This window comes from Pyxicephalus adspersus, chromosome 11 (genome assembly GCF_032062135.1).
Source record: "Pyxicephalus adspersus chromosome 11, UCB_Pads_2.0, whole genome shotgun sequence".
Classification (NCBI taxonomy): Eukaryota; Metazoa; Chordata; class Amphibia; order Anura; family Pyxicephalidae; genus Pyxicephalus; species Pyxicephalus adspersus.
Window position 1 is genome coordinate 29,464,376 of NC_092868.1, and position 19,166 is coordinate 29,483,541.

General features: G+C 40.2%; 1 protein-coding gene across 1 annotated transcript in view; it reads left to right on the top strand.

Annotated features, from left to right (window-relative positions):
- Nucleotides 1–3,909: 3,909 nt before the first annotated feature.
- Nucleotides 3,910–19,166, top strand: part of LIG1 (DNA ligase 1) — a 50,866-nt gene continuing 35,609 nt past the window's right edge. The window contains exons 1-4 of the mRNA XM_072425280.1: nt 3,910–4,020; nt 8,392–8,451; nt 12,968–13,069; nt 14,722–14,902. Of these exons, the coding sequence (XP_072281381.1) occupies nt 8,435–8,451; nt 12,968–13,069; nt 14,722–14,902 (300 nt within the window). The 5' untranslated portion in view covers nt 3,910–4,020; nt 8,392–8,434. The remainder of the gene's footprint in view (nt 4,021–8,391; nt 8,452–12,967; nt 13,070–14,721; nt 14,903–19,166) is intronic.

A 19,166-nucleotide genomic window follows, 5' to 3' on the forward strand; every position in this document is an offset into this window, starting at 1 on the left:
GCCTTCCAGGCTTTAGCCAAAGCAATTCTACTTGCCACCAGTAGCAGTCTAATCAGTTTTTGGGTGGGTTTCGACAATGTTATATCAATTTTACTAAATAGTGCAGCTTCCACAGTGACCGGAATCTCTTGTTTCACCACTCTTGAGATTAAATTGAATACTTCATTCCAGAACCTCTCGGCCACCGGACAAGTCCACCAGATATGTACCATGGAGCCCCTGTCCCCGCACCCTCGGAAACACATAGGAGAGACCGAAGGGAACATCCTCGCCAATTTGGCTGGAGTGAGGTACCATCTAAGGGCTACTTTATAGTTGGCCTCCACCACCGCAGAGTTGAGAGATATTTTAGATAGGGCATACATCATATCCTGCCATTCCTCCAGATCCCACACGATGCCCAATTCATTTTCCCATTCCCTCATATATCTTAATTTTTTATGCTGGTCAATTAATACCGAGTAAATAACCAAGATTTGCCCCCTCATGTTAGCTATAGATGAGCAAGTGCTTTCAAAAGGCGAGGAACACATGGGTTTTGGGGCGTCCCTAACTATCCGAGAGATAAAGGAGAACAGTTGTCTATAGTGGAAATATTCTGTAGCTGGTATTTCAAATTGAGAGGATAAGTGTTCCCATGTGACTACCGCACGAACATCTATCATGTCCTTAATGCGCTTAAAGCCTTTAGCGATCCACCAATGAAAATCTGCAGGGTGCATTCCCGGCAGGAAGTCCAGATTGAGCCACAATGGGGTCAGAGGTTTATGGAGAGAAGAAAGCTTCGGGTGGTGGCTAAATTTGTCCCAAATCTGCATAGAATGGGAAAGGGCCGGACACTTTACCGGGCCTCTGGTGTTTTTTCTCCTCCACATGATGGAATCCATAGATCCCACAAAGCCATCCAAGTTCTCCAACTCAACCCATTGGGGTCTCACACCTTGTAAAGAACTCATCGATAATTGAGCCACTTGCGCCGCTACATAATAGTATTTCAAAAGCGGGGCACCCAACCCTCCCAATCTTTTGGGAGCTAGCAACGTGTCCTTGTGAAATCTAGCCTTCTTCCCCCCCCAAATAAATTGCTTCACTCTAGATTGTAGTAAACCAATCTCCTTCATAGGAACCTGTATCGGGAGTGTGCGAAATAGGTAAAGCAGTCTAGGCAATAAGTTCATTTTAACAGCCGCAATTCTTCCCAGCCACGAAGGTGGGGACAAGGACCACCTCCGGATATCCTCATAAACTTTCTTAAACAGTGGACCATAATTACATCTATAAAGACTATTGTAGGTGGAGGTCAACTGGATGCCTAGATATTAAATAGAGTCTTTCTGCCAAATGAAATCAAAATTCCCCTGGAGCGTTAACCATATCTCCGAAGAGAGATTTATGTTAAGTGCCTGAGACTTAGTTTTATTAACCATCAAGCCTGAGCAGAGAGCAAATTCATCCAGAATTTTCATTAAATTCGGCAGGGTCGTAATTGGGGAGGTGATAAACATAAGGATGTCATCAGCAAAGAGAGCACATTTATGTTCTATCTGGCCACATTTAATACCCTGGATAGTAGGATCTGCCCGTATTGCTATCGCTAAGGGTTCAATTGCCAATGCGAACAGCAGTGGAGAGAGGGGACTACCTCCTGCCTTTGGACTGATTTATCCACCTGGACTCCAGCACATCCTCTGCTGCTGCTGCTACCATTCTAAGCTGCTATTTCATCAAACCATCTCTGACTGAATCATCATCCTTCACTCCTGGAACAAGTTTACAAGCCTCACTTGAACCCATATTATTGGACTTCAGTTTGCCACATTGTTTATTGCACGCATGTGGTTCCCAATTATCTGTAAAAATGTATATTTCACCCTGCTCTCTCTTTGTTGGCACTACTCCCTGTCCTCCCCAGTCTGATAACTCATTTTCTCTCTGCTCTTTCACTCTCCTTATTTCTCTGTCTGTGCTCCTGTACCTTTTTACTTTACTAATACTCTCTGGCGACATCTCACCCAACCCTGGTCCCCCACACAGCCTTTTCTTTCCATTCACTCTCAGTAAGACATTCCCTTCTCCTAACCTCATCCCCATTCACCCTACCCATAAGTCCTTACCCCCTCTCTATGGCAGTCATTGGAATGCCAGATCTGTTGGCAACAAATAATCCTCCATACACAACCTTCTCCTTTCTAAGTCTCTCAACTTTCTTGCTCTCACTGAAACTTGGCTTTCCTCCTCTCCTCTGACTCTGCCGCTGCTCTCTCCTATGGAGGCCTGCACTTTACACATACCCCCAGACCTGGCAACAAAGTCGGGGGTGGTGTGAGTCTCCTTCTCTCACCTAACTGTACATACAGAGTTCTTTCTACCCCACCCTCTCTTGGTGTTCCCCAAGGGTCAGTCCTTGGGCCGGTTCTCTTTTCTCTGTACACCTCCTCTCTCGGTAGTCTCATATCCTCCTTTTGCTTACAGTACCATCTGTATGCTGATGACACTCAAATCTATCTGTCCACCCCTGACCTGTCTCCCTCAGTCCTGGATAAGGTCTCATGCTGCCTGTCAGCCATCTTATCATGGATGTCTGACCGATTCCTGAAACTTAACCTGGATAAAACAGAACTCATCATCATCCCCCCCTCAAATTCCAAATCCCCCCCTGACATATATCTAACTGTTAACAACACTGTTATTCGGCCCTCCCCTCAGGCACATTGTCTGGGTGTCACCTTTGACTCTGCCCTCTCATTTACCCCCCATATTCAGAACATTTCCAGGTCCTGTCACTTTCACCTACGCAACATCTCCAAAATCCGCCCCTACCTGTCCCCTGAGACCACCAAACTCCTTGTACATGCTCTTATCATCTCTCGTCTGGACTACTGTAACATCCTCCTCTCTGGTATTCCACTAACCCGACTCTCTCCTCTACAATCTATTATGAACGCTGCAGCCAGACTCATCCATCCTTCCTACCACTCCTCTTCCGCTGCATCTCTTTGTAGTTCTCTCCATTGGCTTCCATTTCACCTTAGAATCAAATTAAAGCTCCTGTGCTTTGCCTTCAAATCCCTACACAGTTATTGTCCCACTTACATTTCTGACATGGTTAAAAAAATACTCCCCCAGCCGCTCTCTCCGCTCCTCCAATGACTTACTAATGACTTCCTCACTCATAACCTCATCACACGCACGGTTACAAGACTTCTCTAGAGCTGCCCCGACTCTCTGGAATGGTCTTCCTCGTCCTATTTGGCTTGCTCCTACTTTCTGCTCATTTAAAAGAGCGTTCAAAACCCATTTTTTCAAACTTGCTTACCCATCTTCCTCTGTCAATTGAAACCATCACTACATATCTCCCATCCTATTGTGTGTGAAATTCCCCCTCCTACTAGATTGTAAGATCTTCGGGGCAGGGTCCTCATCACTGTCTGTATTAGTCTGTCATTTGCAATCTCTAATGTACAACGCTGCGTAATATGTTGGTGCTATATGAATCCTGTTTAATAATAATAATAAATGAGATGGATGTTGGGTTTTGCGCTGATGATGAGGACCATGGGAGAGGTAATGTAATGTTATTTCTAGCCCAGTGAATTGGCTGCATTATTGGTTATGTATTTTAGTTACACAATAACCTATTTCTTAGGTGTGTAAAGCTTATCCCAGCTCTTCCATGTTGGCCTAGCATGAAGCTGTACTGATCCCCATTTAATCCTGTGTAAGAATGCCGGAAATCTTGTTTATAGCCATTAAACATGTCAGACAATATTTACAGAAAGTAACATGTATCCATAGAAAGCGGATGAGAAGCGGAGAAGTCTCAGGTCTGGCACACAGATCTCCTCTATGTGCACACAGCTCCCAGCACAAGGAAGTCTCAATTCTGTTTTCCGACAGCCGGCGCGTCACCCGGCAAAGGTCACGTGGTGCCAGTGACAGCGCGCTGGGGGCGGGAGAGTCGGCTCTGTATTCTCTTTTCGCGCGAAAAATTGGCGGAGTTCTGAAAGCGTCTGGCGGAAGGTGAGTGCGGGGCACTGGGGGGCAATTACTGGCATTGGGGGGTAATTCCTGACACTTAGGGGCAAGTACTGGCATTGGGGTCCGGGGCGGTCCTGCACCAGCCCGGTTGTGCTGTCACGTAGGTCTGTGTATGATATTCTGTCTGATATTATGATGTGTGGGGTGTCAGTGTGTCCTCTATACACAATGCATGTTTATGTGAAATCCGGATTTTAGATCTAAAGACATTAACGTGGAAGCCAAACTGAATGACAGAAATGTTTATCTAAAGCCAAAACTGTTCTGTGAGTATTTTGGGAAGGGTAAAACTCCTTATTTGTCACCTATGCCCCATTATGGAGATTTCCTTCACTTCCTGTTCTTTACATTCAACAGGAAGTAGAAGAATATCATTCTGTTGTGAGGGAAATTTGCTCAGAGATGGTTGTCATGGAAACAAGCATGTCCGGTCAGCTCACATTGTGCTTGTGACCTCACCGCTCCGATCTACTTGTACTTTACCATAGCAATGTGTATTATAGGAACCATAGACAATGGCCATAGTATGTATTTATTAAAAACCTTTAAATATCTTTGTTTTTTCTTCCAAGCTCTACTAATTTTCTTCCTTGTCATCCACTTCCAGTTTTGCACTGACTGCTCATCACTCTTCAGCGTCGTTCCCAATGGTGACAACAGGGGACCTTTTACCTGGGCTGACATGGGGACAGTGCAGGAGAGGGATCGCTAGTGTTGTCACATCATGACAGGAAGTGCTTAAAGAGGAAGTCAACCCAAAACTCACCCAAAACAATAAAATCACACTTACCTTCAATCCCACAGATCAGTCTGTCCATCAGGAGGTTCCTTCCATCGGGTCCCACGTCATCCCGGTATCCGTCTTTGGCCCAGCGCAGAGGGAACACCAGGGGCCGCCATCTTTTCTTCTTCCTGCGTCACCTGATCTTACACTGCACATGTGTGAGATCGGCTATTTGTTCCCCTATGATGAAAGGGCTCCTTGATGATGCTCAGGCATGCGTAGAAGAAGCAGCCAAGATCCTCCCGGGATCTGTGACGTAGGTATCCCGGGAGGCCTTGCGCTCCCATTTATTCTTAATCGCCTAGGCAAATTTTTTCTTTAAATAAAATGGTCCTCTGCTCTTTTATTTAAAGTACAAATTCGGAGTTTGGGTATGCTTGAAAGCAGAACGTTATCTTTACATCTGCAGAGCCCTTGATCCCTCTATAACTGGATTGCATTCAGTCCCCTGCGAGCCTGGACTCTTTCTTTGTTCCGGCATGGAAGAACCCCCAACCACCAACCACCAAGAATCTTGCTGTGCATGCGTGAGTTCAACATTTTTTTACATTGCCTGGAAAGCCCCTTCTGCACAGCCTGAAGCCTTCAGGGATATGTGACATAGGTATCCCAGGAGGTTCTACTTACCTCTAATCCCACAGATCCCTCGATGGCGCTGGACCTTCCCACAATCTGGTCCTGCATCGTCCTGGAATTCAGCTTCATCTCTGGCGAAGCACCAGGCCCTGCCATCTTCACTCTGATCTTTCTTCGTCACCCGGTCTTGCACTGCGCAGGTGGGAGATCGGATGACGTAGCTGCACTTATGGGGAAAAAAAGAAAGCTGATCTCACTGCGCATGTGTGAGATTGGCATCTCTTTCCCCTAGGAGGAAAAATGCCCATTCTGCGCATTCCTGAGATCAGGGCATGCACAGAAAGAGCAGCCAGAGCGATCTGGGTGGCTCTGCACTCCCATTAAGTCTTGATCGCCACAAAAAAAGAATGTTGCACTTCAAAAAAAAAAAAAATGTTTTGTACCTTACATAGAAGTGTTGTCCACCCTTCTATGTAAAGTAAAGATGTTGAGTTTAGGTACCCTTTAAACAAAGACCTTCATGGCAAGTTCAGCAAATAATAACTTTGTCCAGGTTCACATCTGTGGGTAGCTACAATGTAACAAGCATTGGTGCACTGTGGTTCCATGTTCCATGTGAGTTTAATCAGTGGCCCTAAGGCTTAGTCTACACGGACGTTTTCACAAGTGTTTAACCTGAGGCTTTCAAAGCTCATATTTGAAATTCCTACGCATTCCAATAAGCTAATCTACACCAGGACGTTTCCTTGAGGCATGTTTATGAGCTTTATCCTAAACGCTTTTACAAGCGTTTTTAGTTTTTTTTTTTTTTTATTTTTTATTTGAAAGCTTTATAAAACAATGGGGGCTTTGATAAGCGTTTTTAGCAGGACTTAAATAAGAAGAGCCCCTTTTAATAAGGAGACCACCCCACCCTGGGGAATGAGTTCAGGGGTACATAAAACCCTCACTCATTCCCTGAAAGGGTTAAAATATGTGTAAAAATAAGATGAGGCTTAAATGTTAAAGTATTTTACTGAATGTGTGTGTTTTGTTTAACTAAACTTTTTTTTTTTTTTTTTTTTAAATATACAGGTTATCCCACAATGACAGGATGATTCCCACAGCTGCATTCATGAAATGAGCACAGCTGTGGGACTCCTCCTGACAGTGAGGGATCTCTGGGCACTAGGGGTTAAATGAGCACAAGGCTCCCCATTCACCTTTAGTGATTGGCTTGTGATTGGCTGAGGAAAGGGAAACCCTGATGACAGCTCCGGTGCTCCGGAGCTTTAAAACGTTTGTAAAAGTGCATAAAAATGCCTATAAACGTGGTGGGAATGTTTACATGCGTTTTTAAAACCGTCCGTCCGTGTAGACCCAGCCTAAAGGGGGATGTCAGGAGGAAACCCAGCATATACAGGCATCCTACAGCTAACTTTTTTTTTCTATTTTTAATTTCATTACTCTGCAGTACACTTTTTTTTTTCCCTCCACAGAGATTTTTATTTATTGGCGCTAGATCTGTTTTCCAGGCTCTGTTTGCACATTTGATGAATAAAGTGTGTTTACAGAGATGAATAACTCATACTGAGCATTGACTCATCCATTATAGATTTGAAGTTTATAATCGATTGGTAGGCAGGTTAATTACAGGGGCAAGTTATTTTCCTTATGCAACAAAATCAATTTATCTGCTAGTTTTTTTTGTTAATCCTATTCTTTTAAAGGCAGCCAACAAGTACAAAAACATTTAACCCAAAATCTGTGACAAAATAAATTTTTACAGAAAAGTACAAAAAATAAGTAATGGCTCAGCTAATAATTAAATGCAAAACAATATCTATGCATGACAATGAAAATAATAAAGAAAAGGAGGTGTACATCCAATATAATCCAGTTTGGTATAGATTAGGCTTTATGGGTGTACATCTAACTATGGCCTGGCCATGATGCCGTAACTCCTTTGCATTTGCGAAGGTGTTAATTATTTCGCAGCAGATGCGTATGCTGGGATTGTACACTGAGCTGTGCATGCGCAGATTAGTCTACATTATCGACATCACTTGTCCTGTGTTCTCCCCTGAATTTTTTTCAAGCTGGGTGGGAAGAAGCTGTAGGTGGACGGCAGCCACTGTATTGTGTCCCAACTTTTCAGGCACCAATCAAAAATAGCTGGGTGGTTACTGGTGGTGCTTCCGGCTAAAAGGGTCTGGAGAGAGCACTGCAGTCACTTCTGCAACAAACTACCTGTCTGCTTTTTTTTCTTTTTTTTGCATTTTAGTTCTACTTGTCACTAATTGCTTTAGACACATACTCTGGAGCTTTTAAAAGTACAGAACGCTGCAGTGTGTTGGAACTTTGCTAAGAGGTGGCAATAATAATGAAGGGCACCCAGCACCAATGCATGTCTTGTATTCGCATGTGCTGTAACAACACAGAACAAAAAAGCATGCATTACCACAACATTGTACTATGAACAGTTCTTGAGTTTTGGAACTGATGCCCAGAGATGTAGCCACATTATATATGTAGGATGTTTGCACAGCAGACTTATCTGTCCCCCTCCAGCAACAACTACAAAATGGCAGATTTAATTTCTGGATACGGAAAGCTGAAAATTGGTACTGCACCAGAGTAATTCACTGTCTTCATTTACCAGGGGTATCAATTTTGATCATTGAGAGTATTTAGATTGATTTGGTTACATATGTGTTCCTTCTGAAGTTAGTAAGTTTTATTTCTCCTCATTGTACCTTTATGCTTTATCAGTATCTTGTTACTTTTCAAGTGCATTAACCAATGGCCGTATGCACAGAATGAATAAACAAGTGGTTTCCTTTACATATTTGTTATGCAAAATGATAAATGTATTCTAAAATCTAATACCCCTGTCTTTTACACTGTGTTGCATTGCTGTATGTTTTTAGTGCTGCGTAGTATATAATTGATATAAGTAATTTTGTTAAAAAAAATATTATTGGTTAACTAACATTTTTTGTTTGTTTTAACAGGGATCTCTGGTTTCGAACTTTTATTCATTAGTACTGTTGGAAGATGCAGCGGTCAATAAAGTAAGTAGTTTTAGTAATAGAAGTAGTTGTTGTTTTGGTATTATAAGGAAATAGGACTGGACAATTATGCTAAGTGCTTATGTCCTACAGGTGGCCCAGGTCAGCTTCTTTGGTTCCTGTGCCAAGTTGGTTTACATGGGTTTAATTTTGTTGCATCTCTGATGTAAAAGACACATAGGCCAGTGTTTCGTACTACTTAAGGTACTTACCTTAACTTCTGCAGATCCCTCCATTCCTCAGGAGGTTTCCTGCATTAGGTCCCGCTCTGTCTTTAAATCCCCCTAGAAGGAGCAGCCAGAAGCAACCTGGGATGTGTGACATGGGTATCTCAGGAAGCTCTGCTGTGGCGATAAGGACAAAAGCCTTCCTCCTTTTTTTTTTTTTTATGACAGGTAAAAAGTTTGCTGATCGTTCTGCTTTAACATAAGGGAATTCTTGTAAAATAATGTTTAGGTCTTCAGGGAACCCTGCTTATAATTCTTATGTCTATGGCTTACACTACATTAGTGTGGTGGTCAGTAGAAAGAAATACTTATTACTTGCCAGTTGAAAGATGTCACTATTACAGCCAACCATTAGCTAAAAATATCTTTGGTGTCAGTTAAAGCAGACATCTCATCAGATTTTTTACAATATATGATTTTTTTTTTTTAATTTGAAGGTGATAACACCTCCCCTTACAACTTCACCACCACAACGGTAAAGACTGAAGGTGGGGAGGGGGGACTGCCCTGGAATACAAATGTCATGTATTATAGGAGGCTGCATTTCTTTTTGACAATTCTACTTTAGTCTTAAATTATTAATCGCTCAAGGAACTCCTAGCAAACTAATTTTTTAAATTATTTTGCAAAAAATTTTCTAATAATTTCTATAGTTAGATTTAAAATATATTGATTTATTTCTTTTTCTTCCTCAAAATCGTATCTGTCCTATTAGCACAAGCAATGATAAAGATGTAAAAAAAATGAGGGTGCGTAGGTTTTCCTCATCTCCCAAGTAAATGTCCCCTCATATTTAGAACATTTGTTCTGTGCAACATCCCCAAAATCCGCCCCTACCTGTCCCCAGAGACCACGGCACTCTATGTACACGCTCTTATTGTCTCTCTAGTCTGGACTACTGTAACCTCCTCCTCTCTGGTATTCCACTAACCGAAATCTCCCCTCTACAATTTATTATGAATGCTGCAGCCAGACTCATTCATCTTTCCCACCGCTCCTCTTCTGCTGCATCTCTTTGTGGTTCTCTTCATTGGCTTCCATTTCACCTTAGAATCAAATTCAAGCTCCTGTGCTTTGCCTTCATATCCCTCCACAGTTATTGTCCCACTTACCTTTCTGACCTGATAGAAAAATATCTATCTGCTCTATTCGCTCCTCCAATGACCTACTAATGACTTCCTTACTAATGACTTCCTCACTCATAACCTCATCACACACATGGCTCCAAGCCTTTTCTAGAGCTGCCCCAACTCTCTCAAAATCCATTTTTTTTAAACATACCCATCTTCTTCTGTCCTTTAAAACCCTCACTACTTCCCACTACTACATATCTCTCCTCTATTGTGTGTTTCTTCCTCCACCTTCTAGATTGTGTGCTCTTCTGGGCAGGGTCCTCTTTTCCTCCCGTATCACTGTCTGTATCTGTCTGTCATTTGCAACCTCTATTTAATTTTCAGCTCTGAGTAATATGTTGGCGCTATCCTGTATATTAATAATAATGCTTTGTAGAGCCACCTTTTGCTGCTATTAGAGCTTCCACACTTCTAGGGAATTGTTGGTGTGCAGCAATCTTCAAGTCATTCCACAGATTTTCAGTTGGATTGAGGTCTTAGCTTAGTTGTGGCAGTATGTTTAGACGTCATTTAGGTGTTCACCCCAGACTCAAATCTGTCATACCCAATATTTGCCCTACAATATTCCTTTATTCCTAACTAGTGGTCTTGTCCCTGCCATTGAAAAAGATCCTCATATCATGATGCTGCCACCACCATGGTTTAGGGTGCGAATGGTGTTTTTATGGTGATGGGAGGTTTTGTGTTTGCACCACATGTGGTATTTTCCCATGCTGGTCAAAAAGTTAAATTTTGTCTCAGCCGACCTGAGAACATGCTTCCATGTGTTTGGGAATGCTACCACTTCCTTTTAGGCAAACTCTTAAAATATTTTCTATAGTTTCAATGATTGACATAACTTAATAGATGCTGTGATGCTTTTAACAAGTAAAAAGCAGAGCCTACATAAATAATGAACAAATATGGCTACCTTTTTGTCCATGTATTGCATTCAACATGTAAACCTACACTTGCAGTGAGGTTTCTGAATTGCAAGTGAGGATACACAGATCTGTATACAAGTGTATTTTTAGGGTGTCTTGTTGCTTAATATTGCAGTGATGCAGTGGGATCAAGGTCAGGTTAAGTAATCCTAAAATACAGTCTAATGTCTAAGAGAAAACTTGTCAGTGCTTTCAAGATTATAGACTAAGCCACTGGCAGAAATTTTCCATACAGTGAGGTTGCAAACCCCCGGTATTTGCTTTATCTTCATTGAAACAGTGTCAATGATAAAGATTAGATCAATTGTTGTGCCTCCCTTTACCTGCTGTTCTATCTGCAAAGCACAGCAGTGATGACATTTTAACTGTTCCTTGTAAATGGCACATCATGGGGAGGGGAATAACACAGGAACTGGCGTCTCATGGATACCATTCGGATTCAGCAGGGAGCCAGATGTGCAGCTTTTGCCAAGTATTCCACCAGTGCTAACTGCTGAAGTCAGTACAAAATAAATAAAAATACAGTACAGTATTAAAAAAAAAATGAAAGTTTCCAAAAAGTAAAAATAACTGTCTAGAGTTGATCTTGGAGATTAGCTGTTTGTCTTTAAATGCTAAATATGTGCTAAATGTCAGATTATGTTCAGCGTGTTTAAAAAATTGGCATATTAAAATATACCACACGTATGAATGTTCCAGTCTGCTCCTGCTGTGTGGGCGTCCATCTCTCATCACCAGGATCTCTTGCATATCATATTTATAAAAAGCACGGTGGATATGGGAAGTAGTACATGTGGGGTATGATTTCATGTCACTCAGAAAGGATTGAAAGAGAGAGCAACTGACAGCTGCAGTAACCTGAGACTTCACAAATCTAAAGGCTAGTTAACACTCTTTGAAAACAAATCACGGTAGTGGGTGCAAAGCACAAGGCATAAAACTAATAGCTTTTTATCTATAATTTAAACAATAAAGTGTTGAGTAGTAGTAGTAACTCAGTTTAGGAGGTCAGAGGTGTTCCATAATTTTTTTTATATATGTGTGTGTGTTATAGTAATAATGCTTAACCATATTATTTTATTATACACATTGGAGAAAAGATATGTCAAAGTTGTCGCACAGTTACTATAATATTCTATAATATTATTTTATTCAATACTATAACACTCTGGGTAGTGTCTCAGCTTGCAACTGAACCCCATCACTGTGTTCTCCCCAGCCCCTTTTAGCCGCGCGCACCACACGGCACTTTTAGTAACCACACGGCTGTTTGTGTGGTTACTGAAGAGTTTGATTAAAAGCACTGCATCCCCACACATTCCCAATGTTCATCTGTATATTGCTGATGGACAGACACACTGGCCAATGAAAGACAGGCAGGAGAATGAATGTTGACACCCTTAGGTTATGATGAAGCAATGCTTGTCAGAATGGCCTGGCTTTTGGCCTTGACAGCGGCATAAGTTTATGGTCTTTAATCCTCATGTCAATGTGGGTAAACTGTAGCATCTTTTCTGAGCCCCTAGGATAATTCTAACTGCCTGGCTTTATCTTTATAAATTTGAGTTGCCTTAGCAACTGCTTGCACAGAGGTACTTCAGACTCCAGTTCAGTTTTCAGGGTATTCTACCCACTTTTGTTTCACTCCAACCACATGAAAGCAAAAGTGACATCTATGCTTTTCCTTCACAGGGAATCAATGTCATCACAATATTAAAGTAAGTGTAGCATCCTGGCTTTCTCTGGTACAACCTCTCCAGAGCTAATGGTCCACCTGACCTAACATTTTGGTAGACCTCCTTGCATACAGGCCCCACACAACTTTTTCTGTCTGAACCACCTGGCGTCAGGATCCAACACCCCAAGTCCAATATACATGCTCCCTTCATTATCATCAGCCCCCCTGTACCTTTCAGGACACTCCAGGCCTGGATCCCAAATAAGAGCCACATGTCTGCTTATCCAGGCCATCTATCCCCTTTTTTCCCTGGTGAAACTGAAGAAAATGTTACAAAATACCCATGAATTGTAGCCTTTCACCTCTCACTACCTTGCAATGTGTATTATCCTATATGCGTTGGGATATCTTTTTCTCTGTGGCATTCCTTATTGAAAAGCAGCTTTTCTGTGTAGAATCCTCATCCACATGTTGTGTAAACCTTTAATTTTGTGTTTTGCATAAGCCACTGTGCCTTGACTATTCAGGATTCCAATAAATTATTTTTTTTTCTTTTAGATCATTTTTTCAGCCCAAACCAGGAGGGGCTGTGAAGAAAGAAGAGAGGAAAAGTGAAGATAATGGTTCGCAAAAAGAGAAAAGTTCTTCTACCAGTAAAAAGTAAGCATTTACTTTCACTGCCACTGAAAAAGTATTTTTTGCTTTTGACATGCTTGTACTTTTTCCTTTATTTTACATGAGTTAATAAGTCAGATTTGATTTAACTATTATTTACTCATTCATGCAAAGCCTGCATTCATCTTATTGAAGCACTGTGTAGGGTAATTGTGTACAGAATCCCAAAGGACAAACTGACAACTGAATGTACAAGGATGTTTTGATGTTGAATTATTTCAGGACTCATGAAGGATTTTTAATGTATAGCCATTTTATTTTTGGGATAACCTGTAAAATGGTTAAAACCATGAGCAGTTTTCTGCTGTGTCACATTTGAGAAGTTTTTCTGCACTTTTGCCTCAGAAAAATAACTGAAATTTAGAGAAAATCTCTAGTGAGGCAGATTTCTTCATTAAAAAGAAAATTCAACTGCTTTGGTGCAAATTAAAGCAATAGCATGTTGGCAGGATGAGCAAACAACAAGCCACCCCCCAAAAAGGGAATGTTTTTGCCCCAGACCCTTTCCCTCTCCTTATTCTTCCTGACTTTTTTTTTATCTGTCTAGTGCCCATATCATTACTGGTACTGTACAGTAATATGAGGTGGTACCTGCAGCTCACACAGGTTGTCCTCCAAGATGGCACATTCATATGGGCTTTTGCAAGAAGGTTTGCTGTGTCTTTCAGCACAGTCTGAAGAGCATAGAGGAGATGCCAGCAGACAGGCCTTTACATAAGGAGGACTGGACAAGACTGTAGACAGAAACAACCCAGCAGCGGGATCACTACCAGTGTCTGTTCTTGGAGGAGCACTGCCAGAGCCCTACAAGATGTCCTCCAGCACGCTACTTGTTTCTGATTCTAACCAAACTGTAAGAAACAGATTCATGTGAGCCTGGCGTCCTGTGGTGGGGTTTGTGCTCCTAACCCAGCACTGTGCAGCTTGGTAGACAGTTGCCAGAGAACACCAGAATTGCTGGTTTGCCATTGGCACCCTTTCCTCTTCAGAGATGAGAGCAGGTTCACACTAAGCACATATGGCAGCATGAAAGAGTCTATTTATGCTGTGGGAAATATTATGCTGTCTGCGACCTTATTCAGTATGACTGGTTTGGCAGTGGGTCAGTGATGGTTTTCATTTAGGACACCCAGAATTAGGAGGTTGCCTTTCATCTAGAAAAGGTTATTACTAAAGCAGTTAAATTCAATTAAATTCAACACACTTTAGTTAGTTATATAAACTACATTAGCATGCGTTTTAATTTACAAAATCGCTTGCAATTTTCCTAATACCAAGCCTGGGCAAAATGTTTACAAAAGACCATATAGGTAGTCAGTTCCCATTTCTCAGGAAGGCGTTGCAGGTCACCCAGCTGACAGGGTCCAAGTGTGGGAGCTTAATAGATGGATGTCCCAGTCTCTAAGAGACTTTTTCCGGTTGCTGGGCTATCTGGAGCTCTACATCCCTGAGCAAAACATTTTCTACTCTAGTTCTTTCTATTGGATCCTAATAAAGGAGCATTTTCTTGGTAAAAATTGGGGTATTGGTGTTTTTTGCAGTAGTCAAATGTATACAGGTTAGCAGTGTTAATATTTGTAATTACATGTTGAGTTTTGCTGCTGTTTGGTTTCTGAAAGGTTTTATATGTTTTACAGTGTCAGCGAACATCCTTTAAAAGAGAGAAATGGAACAGCTTCTGTTGATGATTCAGAATCTCCTGTAAAACGTATTCCAAGAAAGACTGTGCGGGTATTGGACAGTGATGATGAGGAGTCTATGGATGTTGAAATCACAAAATCACCAAAAGATAATTCTGAAACAAATAAAAAAACAAAGGTAAATGAAAATTCTATATGTTGTGATTTTATGCCTTTTGCTTGATTTGCAGCCATAAAAAGTTTTTACAACCAACTCAAGTAAATTATTGCCTAACCTATCATCATAACAGATTTTGTTTTGTGGTGGTGTGGATATGTGGCTGATAGAACCACTAGGGGGTGCAATTTGATTTTTTATGATCCTTTGCTGTTTACAATATATTTAATTATTTTTCCAGATTTCTTCCAGATTTTCTAGTTGGTGGCATCATTTTTCCAAATAGTTTCACTCTCACATATTTTAAATCATAATACCTGTCTTGTACATTACACATTTCTTTTGTTCTATTCTAACAACCTACCTATTTGGTTAATGTGCATTAATGTATTGGAAGTATGAAAGATTCATTTATTCTCACTATTTTATTTATGTTGAGTGTTTTTTGTCCCTATTGTTCCCTATTTTTTGCTCTTTATACCAGTTAAACAGTATTCTTTTGAATAAACAGCACAATTAATTGTGCTAAATTTCCTTCCCCAACATAAATATATTTATTTTGAAATAAGAATAGTAGCTATAAGAACCCTGTAACATCTGTACAATAGGGGATCATGTAATTTATTGACAGCTGCACCTGCCTCTTTGGACTGTTGCTGGAACTCCTGACAAAGCTGAAAATTGAGGTACGGGGTTCACTGTAGGAAGGTCTGTCTAGCTTTGTGCATGTAAAGATGTTCAGATACTTAGTGTTTTACTTTATATCAATGGGTTCCAGCAGGTCACTGAGAAGATGAACAGCACTGTGGGTATGTTATGGCTCCTCGTGGTGCTTGTTCTATTGCATGACTTCTTTTACTGGTATAAAAATGTTAGAGGTTTCCTTAAACCTCAACAAGATAAATATATTATCTATATGTGGATTTGTATATGTATTTATACACAACTACACTTGTGTGGTACCATATGATGCCTGTATTAGTTTTAGCTGCTCAGCTAAACTGGTCCATAGAGGGTTGTTTAAAATCTTGCTTATTGCATGTTAGGAATATGTAAATATCAGAAAAACCTGGCCACAGAACAGAATACATTATAAATGCTGTTACTAAATTTAATCTGTAATGTTCTGTTTTTATTGAAAATGATTTCCTGCATCTCTGATAATGAAACTTGTGTTCTAGTGATGAAACTCCAGGTACATTATTGCAAAAAGACATGTTTCTGTCAAAAGATTTTTTTTTTTTTTTTTACGGGTCATGGGATTTATGCATCTTTGTCACTCTGCACAGCCAGACTCACTTCACACCTCGCTGATCGGATCATAAAGCAGCGTTCTCACTGTGAACAGAGATCTGACCCAGGAAGCTGTGATACATAACCAACGACTAGCATAGCATATAATGCCTGGTCAAAATTTACAAGTCTCGTGGAAAGTACAGCAGCAGATTTTAGGTGCCTAAACAATGTATTTTGTAGATTGCCTAGAAAAGCTTTGGTCAAAATCTTTTTTCATTTGGCTTTGAGGACTGGAACCCGAGAGTGAACCTGGGTGGACCTCTCATATATTCATATGGCTGCATTCAAATTTCTTGTCTTGTTTTCCAATCCGTATCTCAGGGAGCTACAATCCATCTCATTCTACACAAGCATTAACACATTTGAAAATACCTCAAGTATGTCATTTACACTCTGCTTTTAGTTCTTAATGAAATGATCACTGGCTGTTGTTTATCTCTAACCACTTGCTAGAGCAGGTGCTGTTCCAAGCTCTGACATTGCAAGTCCTGTGGAGGTAAAGATTACTGTGTCTCTTTATAACTCTGAAATCTGGCCTTGTGCCAGGAGATTCTTGCAAAGTATCTCTGGCTGTTTCTGGGCTCTTAGCCAAAGAAAAGTATTAAACATAATATTCAACTTTTTACTTTGATGTATGTGTAGTATGCATGCATATAGTAAGTATGCACAGGTAACATCTTCTGTGGAAGAAGAGAAAAAAATTCCTGGCCAAATTGCTAACTCTCAGCTTCTTTGCTGTGAGTGAAATATATCAGTAGGCTTAGATACCTAAACCCTGAGTATCACACAAGTGCCTGGGATTATTAGAGGTCATCAGTTCATGACCTGTCCCATGTAGGACTCGAAGTGTTCATGCACAGACTTTGCAGAGTGTAAATCAGCCGCAGTGATTTCAAAATGTGTGTCTTTAAATAACCATTGTGGACTGTTTATTGATCGTTCTGATTAACTTAACATGTGTTTATTTAAATAAATACCACATAGATTTTTCTGTTACAAGGGTTTGTTCTACTGCTCACTGTATTGTTTTTGCATTCTTGCGTTTTGAAGGAAACTTTATAGGGTTTGTCAGACCAAAAATCTTGTAGTTTGTAAGTTTTCTGGTGCTCCCTGCGGTTTTGTGTACAGATGTTTCCTCACTTATTTTTATAGTAATAACATATTCATCAGAAATGAAGTAAGAGAACATCAGCAACAGGGATTCAGTCAGCAAATAAAAGTTAACAATTGATTTAGCTTCCCCAACTCTATCAATAAAATGCAGTTATGGTCATAGTGGGCCTGATTTAATAAAGCTCTCTAAGTCTGGAGAGAATACTTTTTCATCAGTGAAGCTGGGTGATCCAGCAAATCTGGAATGGATCTGGTCCATGATTCAAAACATTTACTAGCAAATGACTTAGAAGAAATCAATTCCAGGTTTGCTGGATCACCCAGCTTCACTGATGAAAGAGTATTCTCTCTAGCCTTGGAGAGTTTTAATAAATCAAGCCCAGTATGTCTGTGTTTCTTTTGAAGTTTTTCCCTCACCACCTGTCTGGGAAAACTATTACTACCAATTAGTGGGGGGAATATTGTTATAAGAACCCTAGGTAGATTAAAAATCTGCCAGGGATTCTAAAATATTCCCACTTTTCCAAAAATAAAAACTAAAACATTGATGATAAGTTAAGCAATACTTCCTGTTGCAACCTACAAGTTTAGGTCATTATGCCTAAATACAGGACTGTTTTTATCTGGAAAAACTTCTAAGGATGAAAGTTCCCTCCTTTTTCCCGTTTCATGCACATTTCTCTTGGGCAGAAAGTGTCAGAGCTTTGCATTTCCTTGCCTTTGGATTAGTGCTGTTTAAACAGCATAGTCAATTGAATGCTTAGCTTTAAAGTTCACCTGGAAAGTCGGTAAACTGCTAGACATTGACATTTAAAGTTGACATCAAGGGGTTTCTGCACATATGTTATACCTGGTAAAACCTGCATTGCATCTGCATGCAATTTATTAAAGTTCTGCATGTTTTTTTTCAGGGAGCAGCATGGAGTAGGCAAGCTATTTGAGAAAGACACTGCCTTAGATTTTAGTGATTTTAAGGTGCTATGTGTGGAATACTAAGCTTCAGTACAGTACAATAGTAAATCTCCAAATCAGGTCAAAGTTTGGGGTATTGATGTAAGTATCAGCAGAATACCTAACTACCTTCAGGAAATATTTTCTGCTATCTACAAAGCAGATTTATGACTGTGCAGGTTTTATGTTATGTTGGTTTCTTCCCAAGTTGTATCCCTCCTGTAATGCAGAATTAGTCTGCTTCCATCTAAATTAAAATACACTCATCTTGGGGTAAAATTTGTTGTAGAGAAAAGTTCCCAAATACCCAGCACAGAATGATTCCTTTATTGAAAATTCCTAAACTAGTATGCCTGATGTCACAGTAGATGCCATAGTTCCCACACTCTTACTGGATCATCAAATCCTTGTTACATGGGAATTGTAGTATACAGCTAATATATGCTATAGTAGTTGGAATTTCATTGCATAATGCTTAGTGGGCATAGTGCAATCCTCCAAGTAGCATGTATCTGCATTTGTTGTTGGCATGGTTTAACTACTAAACCTTTCAGTGGTGACTCTTAATAGGTTGGGTTCTATTCATAGTTCTGGGAAAACTGTAAAGAAAAGTGATAAGCAGTGGGCTGAACACTTAACTAGCACTTCTGTACATTGCTATGTGTTGACAAGCTTGAAGTGGTTGTTGGGTAGTTATTACATTTTGTTTACATCATTATGAAGGTTTTTTACTTTTTAAATAATATTACATTTGTAAAAGTAAACATAACACAAAGGAATAACAATAGTCTTAATACCAAATATAACCACAATAAAATTTATCATCTAAATATAAATATTTTTAACTATTATCCTCAAGTAGATTCAAATTAGGAACATAATTACATCTAGCAAAATCACTAACATTGTTTCAATTTTTTATAAA